Genomic DNA, 23,076 nt, shown 5'->3' on the forward strand with positions numbered 1-23,076 from the left:
TGTACTGAACTTGCCTTTACATGGTAAAATTGTAATTTTACAGATTACAATAAATTAGTTGCTTGTTCACTACCCAAAGCTAACACATGATTCCTAGTCTTACTGAATATGGGTTTGTTCTTTGGAATTAAGATACATTCCTTTGCAATTCATATGTTGAGTAATACTATAAAAATCTCTACATAAAAATTCTGTCTCTCTTCAAGAAGGGAAGTGAAATTAGATTTATTTTAGAATCTGTAACAATGGTTAAAACTCTCAAAATTTCAAAATCCTCAGACCTTAGTATTTTATTGTAATTTTTGAAATATCATGCCTTAGTTTCAACAAATGTCTGAACGCTCAATAAAAACAACTAATTAACTTCAACTAATTAAAATTGCCAACTTTGTTCGTATCAGCATACTGCTAATGCTTTATATAAAGCCTGAGGCAAAATTAGAAAATCCCCTTCCATCCTAACCCCATGTTTTACCTGAGCCATTCGATAATCACAGTGTACATAGCCTAATTGTGAGGTCAGAACCCTGACCGCCACTCTTCATGCAAATTCTTAAACTAACATTTGATAAGCTTTAATACCCACATATATCACAAACTTTTATTCCTGTTGTAGTTCATTCCTTATTTTGATATTTAGTAATGTTCTCTTTTTCAATACTCAGTTTCTTATAACTGTTTTCTTTTTTTAAAAAACATTGGTTATTTTGAACTTTTTCTTTTTTAAGGTAATAATGATTTTTGAGGTCCATGAAATTCTTAAAACATACACATATACTTCCACATATTCATATATATATTTATATTTAATATATATTATATGAATATATTATTTTTATATATTTATATTATGTATTTTATTGTATATTTATATTAGTATAAACTTATATTTTTACATCATTCTTCATTTTATGCATTTTTTCATCTCAGGAGGAACATATGGGATCAAGGCAAAAACAAAAGTAGACAGCTATAAATCAGACATTCTGTAGGGGAGGTGGAGGGAAAGGGATCAAAAAGAGGGCAGGAAGAGCAAAGGGATTATATGGAGATGGTGCATGGGTGAACTAGGGGTAGAAATGCTATGAGGACTACATGTAAGAAAAGAAGGCAAACATTATAAGAAAAAAATGAATGAATACATAAATTTTAAAAATCTTTATCATTGTGAAGATCATGTGGAAAAAGTCTTAAGTATCTGTTGGAAACTCCTTTTCCCTCTGAAATTTAAGCTACTTCTTTGCCCCAATGTCCAGAGTTTGAGTAGACTGATATCTGCTCTAAAATCTTGTCACTTTTTTTTTTTTTTTTTACTTTGTATTTTCTATTCTCTACGTCTTCATTTGATTTGGATGTGTTATTTGTACCCATGTGAGATCCGGCCTCTACCTGCAACTTATATTTCTGAATTTCACAAGAAATCAAGGCAGGCAACTTTGTAGTATGGGGGAGGTTAATAGCTTTTTTCCTTCTATATTCCAGATCATTGGCTGTATTTTTTTAAAAAATACAGATTAATAGCATAAAAATACATACTAATAAAAACTCTATATGATGTAGAAAATTTTGTAACTAAATGTAAACCTAAAGAGGGCATTAAAGCTGATTATTTTTAATGCCAGATTTGAGGAAGAGTGGAAAGTTTTAGGAATATATGATAGGACCTGAGAGGAATGTGGTGAGTATAGGCACAGCTAATTTGTTCAGATTCTTCTCACATCCCTCTATCTTCATGCTAAGGATGTTCCTTTCCTCCCAGTGTCAGGAGGGTATTTCTCACCTAAGGGTCTTAAGCTTGATTCAAAGAAAGGCCAGAATCCTTCTTACACCACCTGTTTCTCAGAATCCTTCAGTTCAAAAATTTTAATATAGCAAAGTGTCATATTTTTAGTGACTGTGCCCTGGGTCCTGTTAGTACCTTTAAAGAACATCTGTGAGGCCCTCCCTGGTGGCACAGAGGGTTAAAGCACTGCACTAAGAAGCTTAAGCCACTTCCGCATGAGTTCGATCCCTACCTGCCCCTGAGGTGACCACATGGCCCAGCAGACCTCTCCTGACCCACCCGCTGCTCCCCTCAGCAGTGTACTTCATCTATCTGCCTCCTGTTCTGTTCCCCACTCTGTCCCTGGTGAATCCTCTCACCCTCTTCATCTCTGGCCTGTATCCCAGTTCTGTACGAATAAATAAATAAATCTTTAAAAAAAAAAAAAAGAACATCTGTGAAATTGCAAGAGACAGCTCTTATCACCAAATGTGTACTCTTTGATATACTCACTTTTGGGGAACTATCTTTGAATATTTGTTGTCATTCCATTCTGTCCTGACCTTAGAGTTTCTGACACTGAGAATTGTGATGAAGGCCTTATGAGAAAACATTTGTGAGTTACCTGTTTTCTTCCCCTAGTCACCTCTATATCTTGGTAATTTCATTACTGTTTACTTGGTGTTAGTTTCTGCTATTAAATAACCATGTTAACTTCATGTTGTTGGATAGTCTGTTCTTCCCAGATTGTGGAAATTTCTTTCTTTCTAAGATTTATCTATTTAAGCATACAAAACTGGGGTACAGACCAGAAATGCAGGGGTAGTGAAAGAATTCACCAGAGACAGAGTGGGGAGCAGAACAGGCAGATTGACAAAATACACTGCTGAGAAAGCTTACTTTTTCCATAAGCTTTCTGTTCCCTTCTTCTCTTGACCTTCTTCAATATATACAATATAATCCTGATGTCGCCTTTTGTAATCCTTGTTGCCATTCCTAATGTATAGCTCTCATTTCTCTTTTTTTCTTGCACATTATTTCTCTTTTCCTATTGCCCCATTTACTGATTTATTCCTCCATTAGATTTTCTGTTTCATAGCTTTTTATATTACCTTTATCATTTATTGGTTGTTTATATTGCAAATCTTCATTTTTTTTAATTGAGGTAACACTGACTTACATTGTTGTTGATATTTCAGACTTACAAAAGCCCCCTTCCTCCCCACCCCCTCACCCCACTCTTTCATTTATAGTTACCTTAGTGCACCTATCACCAAATCACTCATAATCTACCACAGGAACACAGTCCCTGGGCCTGCAGAGCCAGATGACCTAGGATGTCCCTTGGGTGCTGCTGGCACAAGAATGGGGATTCCAGAGGCATACCAAAGCGCTCATCTTTTCCAGAGATCCCAGTGTTTTGATTTTTAGAGTACATGGGGGCCCCTGTGAAGGGGGTATGTACATCTCCTACTTGGAGAACATTCCAGCAGACTCCTGGAAGTCTTTGTTAATTAGATGCCTGCCATTTTATATAAGCAGGTGGACCTCCTTTCCTGTGAGTCTGAACATGACCCACTGCTTCATGCTGGGCCCTGTGGTAGGTGTGTGTCCAAGTAATGCGTAAATAGCTAAAGTTTTACGGGTGTCCGGTGGTAAATCCTGATTTTCATAGTTAGGTATTTTGAGGGCACATATCTCAGGGACAAGTCTTGAAAGGTTGGGGTGTTCGATGTAAGGTTCACCTTTGCTCCTCAGGAAGAAGCTCAGGATTTGTTATCAGTAATGGGTACTAATCTCACTCAGGTGAATAAAGATAAGACTGTTTCCCTCCTATGGTTTCACAAAAAATCATGCTGTGTATAGGTATAATACACTTGATTTTAGTTATGTTCAATGTAGAAACAATACAATTTTTTTGGTCTTAGATTATGTAACTATCTAACATATTATCATTGTTACAAATCTTCCCTGTCATATATCCTTTTTCAATGTATAAAATTACATTTTAGTTATGTTCAATGTAGAAACAATACTTGAGGTTTTTTTTGTCTTAGATTATGTAACTATCTAACATATTATCATTGTTACAAATCTTCCCTGTCATATATCCTTTTTCAATGTATAAAATTACATTTATTTTTAGGATTGGAGTTATTTTGCATTAATTTTTTATTAAAATTTTGTGAAGACCTATAGGAGATGTATTATAGTATACTTGCTGGCTTCTGTCTCATTTTTTCTTATTAATTTCTGAGCTTATGTACTGCAGTTTTACCTTAATATTCATATTTTTCTTCAGTTTTTTTTCACCTTTCATTAACCAAATTCTTTTCCCTTCTTGAATTTCCTTCTTGAACTTACAGCATCTTTCTTGACAATGAGATAGAAATATAGTGTGAAACACAACAGAAGCTGATATGTAACTTTAATATGTAGGAATAAACAAGTAAAATTCACTTTAATAGTATATTTTATTTAACATAGTACAACCAAAATATTAGCATTTCTGCATGTTATCAGTATAAAATATTAATATGATGTTTTACATCCTTTTTTCATATAAAAATATTAATGTGATCTTTTATATCCTTTCTTCATATTAAGTGTTAAAATCCAATTTGTATTTTTATTTACTGAACAGCTTTAGCTGATACTTATTTGAACTGTATTTGAATTAAGATACTATTGAAGTAATATTCTCCTACAATATTACTTATTAAATAAAAAGTTTATTTCTTATTAAATAAAAAGCTTAGCACTGTAAGTTTATCCTGAATAATAGATAAATGGAATTTGCTTGAATGATCTATGTTTGGGTATTCATATTCTAACAGCATATATGGTAAAAATTTTTCTCATCAACTTATAGAAAATGAAAAAGTAGATTTTTAATTTTTATTTGGTAACCTTGATCATTATGAGATTGAAAAATATTTAAATATCATATCACTTCAGGAATGCGGTTTTTAATATAAAACATTATGGGACTTATAAAATCCAAATATTACTTTAGTTTTATTAGTTAATGTTAGCATAGATATGTATTATTTATTGTTCTTTTTAAGAACTTATTTTTTTTAGATTTATTTATTTATGCATACAGAAATGGGATACAGGCCAGAGATGCAGGGGTGGTGAGAGGACTCACCAGATACAGAGTGGGGAGCAAAACAGGCAGATCAAAGAAGTACACTGCTGAGGGGAACAGCCGGTGGGGTCAGGAGAGGTCTGCTGTGCCATGTGGATCACCTCCATGGCCAGGATAAAACTCGCACTGAAGTGGCTGTGGCTGGCTTGCAGTGTTGCATCCTAACCTGTTGTTGCCACCAGGGAGGGCACCATATGTATTATTTATTGTATACTCTAGTTCAGATAGTTAAATCAATTTCAAATTTGAGAGCAATGATTTTAATTGTTCATAATAATACCTTTTACTTCATGTGTATACAGTTATGGTTTTACCACCAATTATTTAGTGGCGTATGTGTGTCTCAAACATTATTTTAGTGGGCTGGTGAGAAAGCTAACTGGTACAACCACTATGGAAAGCTATTTGGAGGTTTCTCAAATTACTAAAAAAGGATCCATATGATCCAGCAATCCCACTCCTAGGTATCTACCTTAAGGTCAAAAAAATATTAATTCTAAAGGACACCTGTACCCCTATGTTTATTGTTGCCTACTTACAATAGGGAAGATGTGGAATTAAATAAAATTCCCCAAAATAGATGACTGGATCAAGAAGATGTGGTACGCGCGCACACACACACACACACACACACACAAATGGAATATTACTTAGCAATCAAAAAAGAGATAAACTCATGCCTTTTAGGTCAACATAGATGGAACTGGAAGGGATCATGCTTAGGTAAATAATCTAGAAAGAAAAAGAAAAATATAGGATGGTTTCACTCATAGTGGAAGTATAAGGGATCAGAAAAAAGAAAGCAATTTAATAAAGTAAAAATGAAAATCAACAAAGAACTATAAACCAGAGACATTCCATGTGGGTGGATAGGATAAAACTGGGGTGAACACGGGACTATGGTGATGGCACATGGGTGAATTGGTGGTGGGAAGTCCATGGGGATTATAGTTGAGATGAAAAAAATGCAAAGTGAAGAATGATATGAAAAAAAAAAAAAAAGAGAAAATTATTTCAGTGGGTCTAATATTTTAAATATAGCAGTAGTAGAAATAAAAATACACAAATTTGAGATGCCTTCAGAAGTGATATTATGTCATAACATTTATCATTAATTTAATGATAAATCATTATTTAAAGGATATCTTGATTTAAATGATAAATCATGGCCCTCCCTGGTGGCGCAGCCGGTTAAAGCGCAGCACTGAGAATCTGAAGCCACTTCCGCATGAGTTCAATTCCCGCCTGCTGCCTGCCCCGGAGGAGACCACATGGCGAGCCAGACCTCTCCTGGCCCGCCCACTGCTTCCCTCAGCAGTGTACTTCATCGATCTGCCTGTTCTGCTCCCCACTCTGTCTCTGGTGAAGCCTCTCACCGCCCCTGAGCCTCTGGCCTGTACCCCAGTTCTGTATGAATAAATAAATAAATAAAAAATAAATGATAAATCATTAGTTTAATGATAATACCCATTTTAGATCATCAGTGTATTCTGGTAGAATGTGACTACATTAGAATAAAGTAAAGGGATCCTTAACTAGATACTCACGGAGAAACATAGAGAAAATTAAGATGAAATTAGGATAATGGGTAGCAGGTAAGATAACAGAACTTCCCAGATTTATCTTGATAGTTCTTTGACAATTTTCAAGACAGTTTATTGAAGGTGAACTATGTTCCTTCTAACCATATATGCTGTTTAGAAACAATTGGTGTTCTGGAGTTTTTCCTGAATTTGTGAAGCTCTAAAATTCCATGTACCTGAACTTCAGGTAAAGTATAGGTTTAGAAATAAATACTGATATATAATCTCTAATGGCTTTGAGTACAAGATTTTGTGGTTTTCTAACATATATACAGGCATGTATGTTTTCAAGTTGAATTAAAGACCATGTTTTTTCAATGCATGCCTCTTTGAAAGTATTAGAGTAATAGTGTATCTCTCTGCTCTCCTTGCTGCTTCTCTCAATGTTACTATTCTCAATCCCCACTCCCTACTCTCAAGTTCCATCTCCAAACTGCTTTAAATCTTAGTAAACTCTGAAATTTCCTACATGTTCACAGACTTGATAATTCTGTTATAAAATATGAGTATTCAAAATAAGATAGTAAAATGAACAGTGTTAACAACTTATGAAGTATTATTAGCATACCTGTGATTTGTGTTCCTTTTCAGTAAATGTGACATGGTATGTAATTCTTTTAGAATTCAAACCTAATTCATCAGAAAGTGTCTCCTCCTAATGATCGACAAGGATCTCCAATATTGTCATTCATCGTCCTCGAACAGTTTAATGCCATTCGCTTAGTTCAAAGTGTTCATCAGTCCCTTGCTGCTCTCAGCAAAGTCATCAGAGGCACTACATTATTGAGTTCAGAAGTACAAAAATTAGCAAGTGCTCTATTGAACCAAAAGGTAAGCCAGTACTAGAAATATGTATTTTTATCTTATTAATGTAACTGACTCTTCTATCATGTATACCCTTGTTGGGAACCTTACAGTTTCCCGAGTTAGAGAAAAAAATTCAAGGAAAATTAATTTAAGCCACGTAGTAACTAATTGGCTAATGTAACTGAATGATTTACGGGTAACTAGCATTAAGTTGACAGAGTAGCTTTAAATTGTCAGCAGGATCTCAGTTTATGCTATCTACCTGTCTAATTGTGTGAGTGTGTTATCAACATCCTCCATTTTTATTTCACATTGGGGTATTTCCTCCTTATAAGTTGTGGCATCCTACATTTATTTCTTCTGAGCTCTAAGAACAAAGGAAAGAATATATGTTCCCTGGTAACCCAAACAAGATTCTTGCAAATGCCTTTGATTCAAACCAGTGTGGCATGTGCTTTATGTCTATTCCTATACCAATTCTATGGGCAGGAAATGTAAAGCTCTTGGATGTAAAACCCCAGCCAAATATGTAGGCAAGGATCTGGGAATGGATTCAGTCCCTTATGTAGCAAATATTAAGTAAGAGAAGAATGGTTACCCAATGAAAAATTGGGATGCTTTCAGCAGAAGAAAGGGAAATTAATCTGTGTCTTGCTGAATATTTGTACCATTTTATATGATAGCAAAATCTGTATATTTCAAATCTGTCAGGTAGAAACAAAAATATGAAGCATCTTTAATAGTTTTTTCCTCTGTAGATATAGATTGCTATCTCTGCTAATGAACTGTCAATCTTATTCATTTATTAAGTGTTCCATATTACATTTTGAATAAGAAATACACCTCTGAAATATCACTGTTTTTGAAGTACTGATATTTTTATAATCTGTCTGAAGATGATTTTGTTAAGAATTCTTATGAAGGATTAAAATATGTTTAAATTATATCTCAGATACTGTCTTTGGTGATATTTCAGGATATCTGCTGAATCTCATATAAGACAGAGCTGCTTTTCACTAATACAAGAGCTGTAAAATAGCTTTTGACATTAACTTTCTAGTAAGTTTTGCCAAAAATTGTGAATTTAGTTCTGTTTATTTCAAGTTAAAAATTAATTTTATATTACATTTAAATGTGTTAAGTTCTATATTAAGTGATATGATTTAATGTAATTTTGGAGATAGTTCAGTAATTTACATTTTCTTTACTATGACATGATTGGTATAGGAATTTTCTTTTAGAGAATTATAACAGTTTTATTAACAGAACTGTTAACAGAATTATTAACAGTTTCTGATGATATGCTGAAAACCTTTTTGGTAAAAAGTTACAATACTTATAATACTTTGTCCTTAAATAAATTAGAAAATACTGTTCTTTTATATATTAGGATATAGTGCTTAAATCATAATTTACAAGATACAGTAGCAAATTTCATTATTCTTATTAAGTAATCACTTATTGTAGTCACTTTGTCAAAATTAATGGATTATATTGTTTAAAAAAATTAATAGGATGTGTAATGCCAGCACATGTATTGGTTATACATTTCAGTATACCCTAACATTCTGGGTGGAAACATTAGTGACTTTTTAATTTGCTAAATCAGGGAGTCTATAATACAAAAGAATTCTAGTGAGTTCTAACTCTTTAAATTTCCAGACAAGTGGTTTTTAATCTTTTTTGAATCAGTGACACCTTTGAAAATTGAAGGGAGGATATTTCATTACATTAAAATACAATAAAACACACACACATACAACCTATTGTATGACTTTAAGACTTACTCTGTTAACCAGTTTTTCATTTTTCTCCTTTCTTGGTTGTGGCCCTTTTTATAAGTGTTTGAAAGTAGGATCTCCAGGCCACTGGCATAAGCAGCACCTGACTACCTGGTAGTATGAATTCGTGGACTCTACTCCAAAATATTATGAGAAATTCTGTTTCCTGCCTTTGTTTTATCAAGTCCTAAGATGTTTGTCATATATACTAAGGTTTGACAAGTGCTCTTTCTGTAGTCAGAATTTTTATCATAAAGGGCAGTAGGCCCTGCCACATCACATTTTGCCATCTCCAGTTCCCCTTTCTCAACATCTGTGACCACCTTCACCATTGACTTTCAGGTCTTTGAGGGAGAAGAAAGATTTTCTTAATATTATAAAATGGTTGAGACCCCGTCATTTTATAAAGGTCCCCTCATAAAACTTACTTTCATACAAGTAAGTGCTTAGACAGGTCCATACTAGTATACTGTTTTTCCACAAATGATAATTATTAATATGGAATAATTTTCCATTAGAAAAAAATAGCACTGTATGTTTTGTAAGACCCTCTACTGGTTATAGATCCTTTTTTAGTGCCTTTTCAATTTGCTGCACACTCTATCCCCTTTTTAGTTAGGATAGAAAACTAACGCTGGTAAAGTGTCAGAGCCCATACTGTAGCCCAGATGTTGTGTTTCACTAGGTCAGCGTTCTTGTCACTTTGTTTCTCACCAAATGTTTTATTTGACAATGCAGCTAAGGAGTAGTCTGGTATAGAGTCAGTTATGAGCTGTATGTGGACTGAACTCCATATGCTCCTCTCTGAAGGCCTGCAGAACATTGGGATGGAGCTTCCCTACTGCCACATCTCTAGCTTCTCTTATAAATTTAATTGTGTATGTACTGAAATATGCAAGTCTCTAGTGCTCTATGTACAAAGGAGCCCACATATACCCAGACTCTTTAGTTTCTTGGAATCCTTCTTTTTCCTGTAATACTATCATGATGCCAGGGCAATAGAATATGCTTTCTCCTCTTAGCAGAGATTTTAATTCCAGAGTTTTATCTTGTACTTGTCTTTTTCCATTCATTTAGTGAATGGAAGTATACCAGTGTAAGACTCTCTTGTTCTATATGAAGTTTTATTAATATTACTTGCAGTTTTATTAACATTTGTATGCATTATCACTTGAAGATAGATTGTAGCTAGTCAGAAATATGTGCTATAAAGCCTAGAGCATCAAATAAAATTACTACTGGAGTATGCATAATGAACATACAGGACATAAGATTGAAATGATCCTTACTCAGTTATTCCAAAAGAGAGGTCAGGAAATAGAGAAGTCAGAAGTTAATAATAATAAAAGGGCCATTACTGTGATTCCTACAGATATTAAAAGGACAATAAGGAATATTATTAACCTTATGCTAATAAATTCAGCAACTTATATTAAATGTACAAATCCCTTAAACAGCGCAAAATACCAAGCTTATCCAAGAAAAATATAGCCTGTATTTATTAAGGAAGTTGAATTTTTAAAAAAATATACCTACAAAGACAGTTTCTAGAATTCACTAGTGAAATCTAGTAAACATTTAAGGAAAACAATACCAACTCTATGTAAATTCTTCCATAAAATAGAAGAGTTGAGAATACTTTCTACTTTTGCTGTGAGACCAGCACTTCCTGATAATAAAGCTTAAAGAGATAATATATGAAAATTTTTATATTCTTTGTGAACATAAACTTCTCAACAGATACAACTTGAATCCAACAAAATATACACATGGATAATACAACATAATTAAATAGAAGTTATCCTAAGAAAATGTTAGGGTTCATTTTTAAAAAATCATCACTACTTACCAGACTAAATTATTTAATTAAGAAGTTATTAATAAGGAAATGTTTAATAAATAATTTATTTATTATTAATAAAGTGGTTAATAAATAACTTTATTAACTAAGTTATTTAATAAAGACTAATAAAGAAAAATCATATAATCGCTTTGTCATGATAAAAGTTTGCACCAGTAGGATTAGTGATGAACCTTCTAAGCCAGGTAAGATGCCACTTCTGAGGCACAGTGTTTTGCAACCTAATCTCAGCCAAGTATTTGCCACATACTCCCATAAAAGCAAGTCACTGGGACCAGTTCACGACAGGTAGGACGGGAATACCAAGGAGTAGAAGTTATTGGGAGCATCTTGGAAACTGACTACTATGGCAACTTAACCCTTTCTGTAATAAACTCTCAGAAAAGGAGCAACCTTTTTACAGAAGGGAACACATAAAACAGAGTGTGAAAGGACGGTATATCAGTTTACTATTTTCTATATAATAATTTATGTTCATTTGTTTACTGTTCCAAGGAATTTTGCTTGGAAAAAAATCTTTTACCAAAACAGATTAATTATACATCATTCAATTTTAATCAGTCAAAGTCAAAGAAAAACAGACATCTTAAGGAAATGAATTTATGATACATATAATGTGAATTACACCAAAATATTTTCCTTATCATACTAACATTAAAATGTCTTTCATACGAATATTGTATAAACTTAATTTGGACTCCTTTTAATTGCAGTGTCCTCTCACGTGGCAGAGCAAGTGGGAAGGTCCAGAAGATCCTTTGCAATACCTTAGAGGTCTTGTAGCTCGTGCCCTTGCAATCCAGGTAAGAGTAAATTATGTAGCCATTATGTTGCATAACTTGCAAGAGCATCATGTTGTAGATGCACATATTGACAACCTTTTTGCTCAAACTACTAAGTATATGCTTTTGCACATTATATTCATCTCTCATTGTCATCTATGATTTTATTCTTTTTAAAAAAGTATATTCTCTTAGCTTTCCATCATTTTCAAGAATTTAGAGGAAAAAACAATTTAGGTATAGCTGATTCCTGTAATATATGTACTCATTTTTCAATATGCAGTGTATATATGCCTGGCTGTGAGCCATTAATGCATGCTTAAAGAGTGGTAAGATAGAAGGAAGAAGGGCAAATAGTTCATCAGTGGCCTTGGGAAAACTAGAAATGCTCTAAAATTCATTGTATGCTGTCATTGCATGGCTGGGGTAATTTATTACTTCATATATTTGCCATTATTGTTTAATTATTTTTATAAAGGGCAGGAGCTATTTTTTTACTTGGTGCAAATGCCAGTATACACACTATATGTGTATGCCCATTTAATTGCACTACATGTACATAACTATAAATAGATTGTTGATACTAATTAATATCATTTTAAACATTTTCACATTAATTTAGTATTTTTCTGGCAGGATTATTCATATTCAGTATATTAACTACTGCTCATAAAAAGCTACAAACTTTTCCATTGTGTCATTTTATAGGCATTTGGTCTTCGTTGTAATAGATAACTTCAGACTCGGCTATAATTTATCATCTATTCTTCCAATTAGGGAATATACATTATTTCTACCACCATGTAGGGATTGCTTTTGTTGTTTTCTTTTCCTATTTCAATTTTAGTTTTGGTTAAAAATATACAATAATGTCCACTCTCTGGAGGTAAATAACCTTTAATGTCGAGGGTTCACTTGTTCTGTCATATCTTTGTTATAATGGGGACGAGAATGAGAACATAAGTGAGCAGGGAGAATTTGAAGTATTCTTTGCAGGGATCTGTGAAAATGCTTTTGTTTGCTTTCCCATTAAGTGCAATGGTCTGACAGTCCAAGTCCATGCATAGCAGATTGAACCCAGGTGCATACGCAGCTTCAGGCCCAGTGTCGCACATCCGGGCATCCCACATAGGGAAATGGAACAAGCCACTGAAAGTGTCATATGTAGAACTTATTCATTACACAGTTTTGTGTGAATAAGTTAGCCTGACTAGGAGGAGAGGAAGAGTGTCCCTGACAAGACCTTATGCTTTCAGTAACTAAAGCCAGAAGAATTGAGTGTCTGTTTACACGTAGAATTGAAGAGCCAAGTCATGATACTATATTGAGAAATTGTATTTGACCTTGAGGGAAAAGGGAACCATTGCAAGTGGGGTCCTTTCTGCTTCATATAGGGGTTCTTATTCTATTGCTGGTATAAGGTGAAGACTCCAGAGAACTCCTACGTACCCAAGAAATCTCAGCAAAGAGTGTCTTGCAGGAAGCCTGGCATCTGCTCTGCAGTCTGTGCTCTTACTCCTAAGTAAGAGTACTCCTTTACAGCAAGGTCCTTTATAAATGTCACTGTATTTCCAATATCTAGCATACTGCCTGCTAAATAAATGAGCAAATGCATGAGCTTCATAGATTATTTCATTTTACAACTCTAGAATTTTTTTCCTGGCTTGAGTTATTTTGGTTGTATATTTTTTCTTCTTTTAAATGGCATTTTCTGATTGTTTTTGTTGGTTCTTGGTTTCTGATTTTTGTTTCCCCCTTGGCCTGTAGAAGAGCCTCAGTAACACATCTGCCCAGTATATATTTTTATTTTTTGAGTTGATCATTTTAAACTAAAACCTGTGTTTCAGTATTTAAAATTTATGGTTTGGGCATTTGCCTTTGTCCCTCGGTCTTCATTACTCTACTTCTCCCTTCCTTCTTGTGATGAAAACTTCTGTTTTGTGTCACATGTTGGGCACCTTGAAACCAGGGAAAATCTAAGTGTAAAATGAAACTAGTTACTGTTATTTCAATACCGTGCAGCATGCCATATGCCCTCTTTAGAGGTGATCAGAAAAGGCAGGCAACTAAGCAACAACAGTCAAAGCAGCAAACTAAGTGCAGCACTCTCCAATGGAGAAGTCCAAGTACAGGAGCTGGAACCACTTGTCTCTGTCCGCAGAAGTTGAGTAATGAAGATCGAGGAACAAAGGCAAATACCCAAACCATAAATTTTAAATACTGAAACACATGCTTTAGTTTAAAATGATCAACTCAAAAATTAAAAATATATACTGGGAAGATGTGTTACTGAGGCTTTTCTGCAGGCCAAGGGGAAAACAAAAATCAGAAACCAGGAACCAACAAAACAATCAGAAAATGCTATTTAAGAGCAGATCCAGCATCAGGATCCCCTGCTGCCTTGGCCTTCATGGAGTCCGAATTCAGCATGAGTGAGCCACTATGTATTAGATTTCCAAAGTACTGCTCTACTAGCAGGTGTGACGCCACGTGGCTTCCTCCCAGCCCCTCCACCTCACAATGCTGAAGCAGTTTCTTCCCTGGTATAGGAACCATCTCCTTTATTCTTGCTGCTGCCTGTCTTCTGTTCAATTTAGCCCACTTTCTAGTTTATCTGCTAACATGCTCATTGCTGCTTAACTAGATAGAATATTCTTTAGCTTTAACAAGGCATTTTACTTCTACTGTCCACTTCAGCAAGACTGATATTACTGAAAATTAATTTGGCGGCCTCCAGCTCTTCTTCTGAGCTAAACCTGACTGTTCACTGGAGTCAGACTGGCATTTTTAGATCTATATCATTACTGCTTTTTTTAGGAGTTGATGAAAATATCTCTTCTCACTAGCCAAGGTACGAGATGTACTAGGTACCTAAATGTGAGACTCAGATCACTTTTTTTTTCTTCAGTGCACCATTTTTAACATATATTCAACCTTTAAAAAAAAAAACAGTAAAAGAGAGGAGGAGAAAATAAACATTTAGAAGAACTAAGTACATAGTAAATGTCAGGCAGAGCTATACTTTACTGGAATCTATCACATTTATAACACGAGGTGGATATTAATACCTCCATTTTTAAAGATGAGGGAAAACTGCACAATTCAAGAGGAGTTTACAAAAAAGTTCTGTGGTAAAGGAGAGAAAGCAAACTGAAGTACCCTTCCTGTCCTAACAGCCAGGGGGTTGATCATCCCTAATCTTGTAAGGGGCACTTATAAAGTTAGCCCCCTGGAAACCTTTTGTAAGTTGATTTCCAAGTCCCTATACTTTTCTGATACTTCTGTCTCCTTTCTGACTTGTCTCCTCCTCATCTCTAACCTTGTATTGCTAGAGCATAGTGCTCTCGTTCTTCTGTGCCTTGCCAGCTCTGGTCTCAGGTTGTCTCTGAACATGGCTGATCTAAACTCTATCAGGCTGACAGCACCAGCCCAGTGTTCCACCCAAACCAGTTCTACACCAGTCTATATTCCTGCATGCTTAGAATTTCCACTTGTGGGTGTTTTTTTTTTTTTTTTTATGATTATGCCATATAGTCAGATGGTCTTATATTTAGGGCCTATTCATTTTATCATCTCCCTCCACATACAGATTTTGTCTGAAATGATGAAATTAGTGGATTTTTTTAAAGTTTATTTTTACATCATTTTGTACATTTTTTTTTCCCATCTCAATTGTAATACCCGCGGGTTTCCCATCACCAAGTCACCTGTGTGCCATCACCATCCACTTGTGTTTTTAGTAAACATCCTTCCTAAGCTAACCTACGTCATATCTGAACCTCTGTCCTTGACCTCAACACTTGAGCTGCACACAATCACTGTCTCCTTCTTATGACACAGGCCAGAGTGTGGAGATCATTGCTAATTCCTTCCCTCTCACTCTGTCTGTCCTACCAGAAAATACCTTGCCTCTGCATTCAAAATAGACTCTGAGACACATTCCCTTTCACACCTGCTGTTGACAGGTCCTGCTTCTCCCTTGTCCCCTTTTGGTTGGTGCTCAACACAGCAGTCTAAATGTTCTTGTTAAACTTAGTTAAGTCAGGTCCTATTGCTCCTCTCTTGGAAATAGTCCTATGACTTCACACCCACGTCATCAAATCATACAACGACCTGTCTAAATAAATAAAACCTCACAGCAACCTATTTTCTGTTCTCTCATTTACTCTTACAGCCGTATCGCTGTCCCTGCTATTCAGTGAAAATTCCTGCCCCTCTTAGAGCCTTGATTTCACACTGCTCTTTCCTCTACCCTGGAAGCTGTCCCCAACATCTAAGGAAGTGCCCTCATCTACTTCAGCTCTCTGCCTCCTCTAGGTCAGAGGTCAGTTTGCTCAGTGAAGACCTTCCTACTTCAAATCGTATCTTTGTCTCCTTCCTTGATATATTTTTTACTTTGTTTCCCGACCCCTTTTTTTTTCCATAGTATTTATCGCCATCTAATAACATTAATAGCTATTGTTGTCATGTATTTATTTTCTATGTAATCCTCCACTAAAACCAAAAATTCTTAAGGGCAGCAATTTTTGTTTGTTTATTGCCATATCCAAGTACATAGAATAGTGGTTCATACAAACAGGTTCTTTAATAAATACGTTAATTTATATTTATATCTGATTTATATTTAATATAAGAATATTTTAATATTTTATAACCATTTATATTTATCATTATAAATAAATGACTAATTCAAGCAAACTTATATAAATTGTTTTTGTGTATCCCAGTCATCATGATTTGGCTTCCCTAAATGATATGCTGAGATTTTTGCTGCTCTCTAAATCTACCCCATAGTAAACATGATTGTCTGACATTATACTGTTATTCACAATCTAGCATTAGAAACTTGTTTCATTTTCTCATAAGATCCAAACTGTAAAAGTAATCTTATTAAAATTACATTGTTAATTTTTTTTTTCTGAGGTGTCTTATTCCATTTTGGAAGGTTCTGTGCAATACTTTGAATTTCTGGAAAAGAAAGCTATTTTTCTAACTCAGTAATTCCCACAGTCCTAGCACAGTGCTTTATACATAGTATGTACTTAATAAAATTACTCACAAAAAGATATATAAAGAAAACTGAGAGAGTAGTCTGTGGTAGCTCTAACACCTGTGGATCCCTTGTTTTTAATGTCAGATATTCAGAAGAGCTACCTTGTAGATAATTTATATATGTGTGTGTGTGTGTGTATACACATATATATTCATTCATTCATTCACTGTACAGAAATACCTAACAGTTAGGAAACATGAAAATCCTGCCAACAGAAATCTTTACCTGTTGTAAGGGAGAAAAACCTAGAATTACAAAAATATGTATTGGCCAAAATTTCAAAATTTAACATTAATATAAAGCCACACTTTAAGCTGGGTCATTATTATTAGAGAATGAGTTTAAGGTACACATACATAAAATTCTATCCAGTAAAATACCGTTATTATGCAATAAGTTTCAGAATTTTAGGAGTCAAATGTTTTTATGAGACAGTATTTTCTCAACACAAATTTTGCCTATGGCCAACTCTCTCTACATGTGGAATACTAAACTGAGTTCATGGCTCATGTGATCTGCAGTTTTATGGAAGCAATCCTATAGGCCAGGCTGTTTGTGCTGCTTGCAGAAGATAAAGCTTGGTTCTATAAATGTGACAATATAGCAAAATAATTGGCTTTCAAGATAACAGAATCTTTGTGAATTTTTATCTGCATGTCAGCTTTTATCACATGCATCCCAATTGCAACAACTTCCTGTAGTAGCTGGAGTAGCATAATAAGAGGATCTTTAGGCAGGAGAATATGAACTCTTAGGGAAAATTTGTTTCCTAAAGAATCAGTAGGGTCCAGTAAGTGAACTGTTTTCACTGGAAGTAGCCAACATCTGCTATGTCAGTACCCTTATTTTAAGAATAGTTTCTTACAACTTTTCTTGGTTCATGAATCCATTGTTACTATTGAGATGCTTCTATTACAGCTTATTTGAGCATAGTTTATAACAATGTGATTGAAACATGTTTATGTCATATAGCTTCTAATCTTTGGCTGAAGAGAAACAATAAAAGAGGTTGACAGTTTTCTGCCGTAGTCAATAAGCCTGTCCTGTGAAATAAGTTATTTCTGAAAATACTATGGGAGGTTTTGAACAAACACTGTGTACTTTTGATTCCTAAATCAATCATAGCCTTTACCATGTTTGTTCTGCTGTCAGTAATAATTATATTACATTTACTTGCTGGTTTTCCATTCTGTCAGATTCACTTTGTGCTTACCTATTGGACCTTCACAAGCAGAAAAAAGCAATGATTAACTTGATTTTTAATTTACATGCACAATTTAAGAAAGCACTTTGAATTATATACATTTACTAGTTATCTTACCATATACTGTTGTGATATAATCACTAATATAAACTTACTTGTATATATCAAAAGTAGTTTGGTAAAATATTTCTCGGTAATTTGTTTACAAGAAATAATGAAATAATCTTGAGCATAGATCCATCGCTCAAGTAAATCTCAAAAGTCCGTATATTTCATGTCCTAAAAATGACTGACAATCTATGTCGATGGTATTTATTAAGCTTTTTTTATTTGTAACTTCCACGGACTCAAAACCTCCATAGAAATTGGTTTTTGGGCACCCTGGTGGTGCAAGGGGTTAAGACTTAGCACCAACAAGCTGCTGGCAGCCACTGCAGCAGGTGATCAGTCCCCAGCCAGGGAGGTAACCCATTAGCTCAGTAGCTCTTTCCTGTCTTGCCCGCTGCTCCTCTCAGCATTGTATTTCAGTCAGTCCAGCTGTTCTGTTCCCGCTCTATCTCTGGTGAATCCTCTCACAGATCCCCTGCACAGCTCTCGCCTGCACCCCAGCTCTTGTAGGCATAAATAAATGAATCTTTAAAATATTGTTTCTCAATGAATAGTCTCTCAGTGAAAGGGTTGTTTTCTTTAAAGCAACCTTTTATATGTTTATGGATACATTTTACATACATGTCCATGTAGGTTTTGGTTGAAGACTCTAAATTTAGTCTTAGTACATAGGAAATTGGTGGATGGTTGTCAGATGAGAAAAGATTATTCTTTTGGTAGGTAAAGAACAGACTATAGGAATGAAGAATGTAGGCAGATAATTACAGTTAGAAGCTATTGCAGGGTCTCTCTGGTGGTGCAAGGAGTTCAAGTGCATCACTGTGAAGCTGTCCCCACCACTGCAGCAGAACTTTGGTCCCCAGCCAGGGAGCTGACCCACATGGCGCAGCAGACCTCTCCTGTTTCACCCGCTGCTCCCCTCAGCAGTGTAGATCTGCCTGTGATGCTCCCCAATCTGTCTCTGGTGAATCCTTTCACCCCTGTGCACTTCTGGTGTGAACCCCAGTTCTTGAGTGCATAAATAAATAGATCTTTTTAAAAGAAGGGGGTTATTGCAGTATTCAAGGTGAGGTTATAATAACATTTTGCAATAGGGTTCTAGATGTTGATTGAAGTGAAGAGGCAGTAAGATTTTTATATTAGATCTGTGAATTTGAGACATGAGAGAAAAATGTGAAAAGTGATTTAAAGTTTTAGTCTGAGGAAAGGGTTGACTTTTTCACTGAGTTAAAGGATAATTGGAAGGGAGGGAGATGATTTATAAGAGTTATGATTTGAACATATATTTAGATATCTTTTAGAGAATATGGTAGAAATGTCAGAGGAATGACAAGGAATATAAAATTAGAAGTTGTTGATATATAGAGCTAGTCTGTGAAACCATAGGAGGGAGTGACCCTGGCATACTTAAGTTTTGAGAAGCCAGGAAAGGAGGAGGAAGCAATAAGTGAAACCAAGAAGCAGTAGTCAAGAAGAAAAAATGACTAGATCCTGTGAAGATCAAGACACCAAGAAGAGAAAGTGTCTTAAAAGGTCAAAATTGTCAACCGTGCAGTTCAATAAGATTAGGCAACTTTTTTCAAGGAGTTCTGTTATGAAGCAGCACAGATAAATAGGATGCCTGGTGATGGGCCAGACACACAGCTGTTGTATCTTCTTTTGTGCTAGTTTGGTTTGTAATATGAGGAATATTTCATTGTACTCTAGCAATAATTATAGAAAAAACAAAGGCATAAGAAATCATTTTAGTGGTAAAATTCTTGGAAAGGCAAGAGAAAATAGGTCCCTGTACATACGTGGGAGGATTGTCCTTAAGAGGAACCTCTGGCTTGCCAAGCTAAATAGTAGGTCCTCTCCTACATACCATTTCTCATAATCCTGTTCTCACAGTTGTCAGGTCTTCCATGGAGTCTGAGTGATTTTAGCTGATGCCACTTAACTCATTCCTGTCTTGGGAAAAGTCAGGCCAAATAGTAAATGAAAAATGGAGATAACCAAATTTTCTGTACAAGTTTGTTAAAGAAAATTACCTGATTATATTGTAAAACAGCACTTCCTTATGCCAAACATTGACCCCAGTAGTATCAGATTGTGATTTTTCACTAAAAAATATTTTATGTGGGCCCTCCCTGGTGGTGCAGCAGGTTAAAGCACAGCACTAAGAAGCTAAAGCCACTTCTGCATGAGTTCCATCCCCGCCCCGAAGGTTGATCCACATGGCATGGCAGACCTCTCCTGACCTGCTCGCTGCTCCTCTCAGCAGTGTGCTTCATTAGTCAGCCTGTTTTGCTCCCTACTCTGTTTCTGGTGAAGCCTCTCACCGCTCCTGCACCTCTGGTCTATACCCCAGTTCTGTATGCATGCATGCATGCATGCATGCATACACACACACACACACACATACATACATACATACATACATACATAAAATAAACCTTTAAAAACAATACTTTATGCTTTAGTTGACGCTAATATATATATTTTTAAATATTTATTTATACAGACCCGGGTACAGGCCAGAGATGAAGGGGTGGTGAGAGGCTTTACCAGAGACAGAGTGGGGAGCAGAACAGGCAAACAAAGTACTTTGCTAAGGGGAGCAGCAAGTGGCGAGACAGGTGAGGTCTGCCATGCCATGTGGATTACCCCCGGGCACTGAAACTTGCACTGAAGCGGCTGCAGCCAGCTTGCAATGATGCATCCTAACCCATTGAGCCACCAGAAAGTGCCGACCCTCCAGTATTCTAATGGGTATTAAGGGTAGAGGTAGAGTATTTGGAAAGTAAGATAAGGTAAGTACTATTTCCAGTCAGGTCAGACCTTGTCTATTAAATAAAGTTAAACAAGATAGCAAAAATTATTCACGATAGCTCTAGAGCTAGTTTCTCTCAGATCCTTTATACGACTTGAACTTTTTTTTTTCTAGCCAACTATCCAATGTTAGGGATCATTAACCAATTAAGACTGGGTCATAGTATTAAAACAGTTGACTCTAATTTATACTCGCTATCTTGTTCTTACCAAATTATCATTAGAAGTTAATTTGTCCCTCAATCTGCATTCATTATCAAGCCACATAGCCAGATTTTGTTCTTCTTAAAAGGTGTATTGTAGCAAAGCTATTTTACATGATGAGAAATATGTAACATGTTTAAAATTTCATAAGCACCTAAGTTGACAGTTTTGTTTCTCTTGACTATCTCATTCATCTGTGTAAGGATTTTTTCCCCCCTCCTCTCTTCTTATTAATTCAAAATTTCCGTGGTGGGAAATGCAGTGTTGACATTTTTGATGAATCATTTTTCCAGATATTTTTGACAGTTCAGAAAAATAACCAATAAGATGGGACCCAGAGTACTAGGAATTTTTTTGTGTGTGTTTTTATATTGCTTTCAACTGCTTGATAAATACTAAGATAACAAACCTCAGTCATTTAAGATACCAGAGGTAATTCTATAAATAATACATAACAAGTAGTAGATCATTTATAGTTGGAAAACCATTCAGAAATATTTTTTCCACCCTTTGGAGACATAGTATTTTCACTATGCTAAGGGTTAAATCAGGAATAAAATATTAGCTTTATGTAGAAAAGTTAGGTTATTAAGCTTATAGAAATTACAAAGATGAGTGCTTCCTATGATCATAGAGTGCTCCATTAGAATGAAATGGAACATTCATGTTTTGTATTTTTTTCACTCTACTATTTATCAATATCACAGTCTGTTAAAAAATTAGTGTCTAGAGAAATTATTCAAATTAAAATTGTAAAAAAGATAACCTAAGATAAAGATTTCTATTCCTGTGGGTCCAAATCTATTGCTAAACTATGTCCTTTACATGCTATAAGACAGTTAGCATTTTCTTGAGGAATGAGAATAGAAGTTAAAATACGATAAAGCAAGGTTTGGGAAAGAGAATGTAAATGTTTTCATATCTACATACATGAGAACTAGCTGGCAGTGATATTTCTTTGAGTCGTAGCTTCAACCTGTTTCTGGAGCTGGTGGAAATGAGGAAAACTAGACAACAGAGTTTCTTTATAGTCATATAAGCCAAAGCCCCTCTTCTGTGCCCACAGTTACTTCTTTCTCCTAAAGTTGTTTCATTAAGATAAAAATGCAACACAGCTAAAGAATATAACAATGCTAAGTGTTTACACATCTAAAGAGTTTTGTAATACAAGAAGCAAAAACTGATATAACTCAGAAGAAATAGATAAATCCACAATTTCGGTTGGAGATTTCAACACCTCTTTCAATAGTTGGCAGAAAAAGTAGTCAGAAAATCAGTAAGAATTAGACAATTTACACAGCATTTCTCACTAGCTTAATTGATATTTATAGGAATATAAATACATCCAATAACATTACTCATTCTTTTCAAACACACAGATACTTTTATCAAGAAAATCATGGAGAGATCAAGCTAGTCTGTATTACTGAATAAAAGCATTTTAAACTATGTGCTCTGGCCATAACAGAATTAATTTAGATGTGTGAAGTGGTTACCTTTTATCTAGACACCATTTGATAGCTTGCAGTACCGCATACGTTTCTCACTGCAAGTAACTTGTGTCTGATAATTATTTAATATATTTGTTTTTCAAGTTGACAGTTTGAAAAATGTGTGTGTGTTTCCCCTCTAGAATTGGGTAGAAAGAGCGGAAAAACAGGCTCTCCTCTCTGATACACTTGACCTGTCAGAACTCTTCCACCCAGACACGTTTCTCAATGCTCTCCGCCAGGAAACCGCCAGGTAAGTAAAATGAAATGCTTACTTAGTCTGTGCGGGTAAATACACATGGCTCTATTCACTTCTGATAACCTTCCCTTGATCATCTAGAAATGAATTTCTAGTTGAATCCAAAGTTGTATTATTTCCTAATACTTCTACTAAGATTAAAAAGTGTTAATTTTTATGTCTACTTCATTAGAACTAGAAAAAGGTGAATGTTGATTCACCTTTGGGTGTTTTTTTTTAA

At 35.0% G+C, this 23,076-nt stretch overlaps 1 protein-coding gene across 3 annotated transcripts in view; it reads left to right on the forward strand.

Annotated features, from left to right (window-relative positions):
* The window catches only part of DYNC2H1 (dynein, cytoplasmic 2, heavy chain 1), a 250,498-nt gene that overhangs the window by 208,645 nt on the left and 18,777 nt on the right, over positions 1 to 23,076 (forward strand). For all 3 annotated transcript variants that reach the window (XM_004689056.2, XM_004689057.2, XM_012729844.1), the window contains 3 exons: positions 7,118 to 7,327; positions 11,659 to 11,748; positions 22,741 to 22,850. In XM_004689056.2, coding sequence (XP_004689113.1) covers positions 7,118 to 7,327; positions 11,659 to 11,748; positions 22,741 to 22,850 — 410 coding nt within the window. The remainder of the gene's footprint in view (positions 1 to 7,117; positions 7,328 to 11,658; positions 11,749 to 22,740; positions 22,851 to 23,076) is intronic.

The sequence above is a fragment of the Condylura cristata genome, unplaced genomic scaffold, assembly GCF_000260355.1.
Source record: "Condylura cristata isolate star-nosed mole 26May11 unplaced genomic scaffold, ConCri1.0 scaffold00025, whole genome shotgun sequence".
Lineage (NCBI taxonomy): Eukaryota > Metazoa > Chordata > Mammalia > Eulipotyphla > Talpidae > Condylura > Condylura cristata.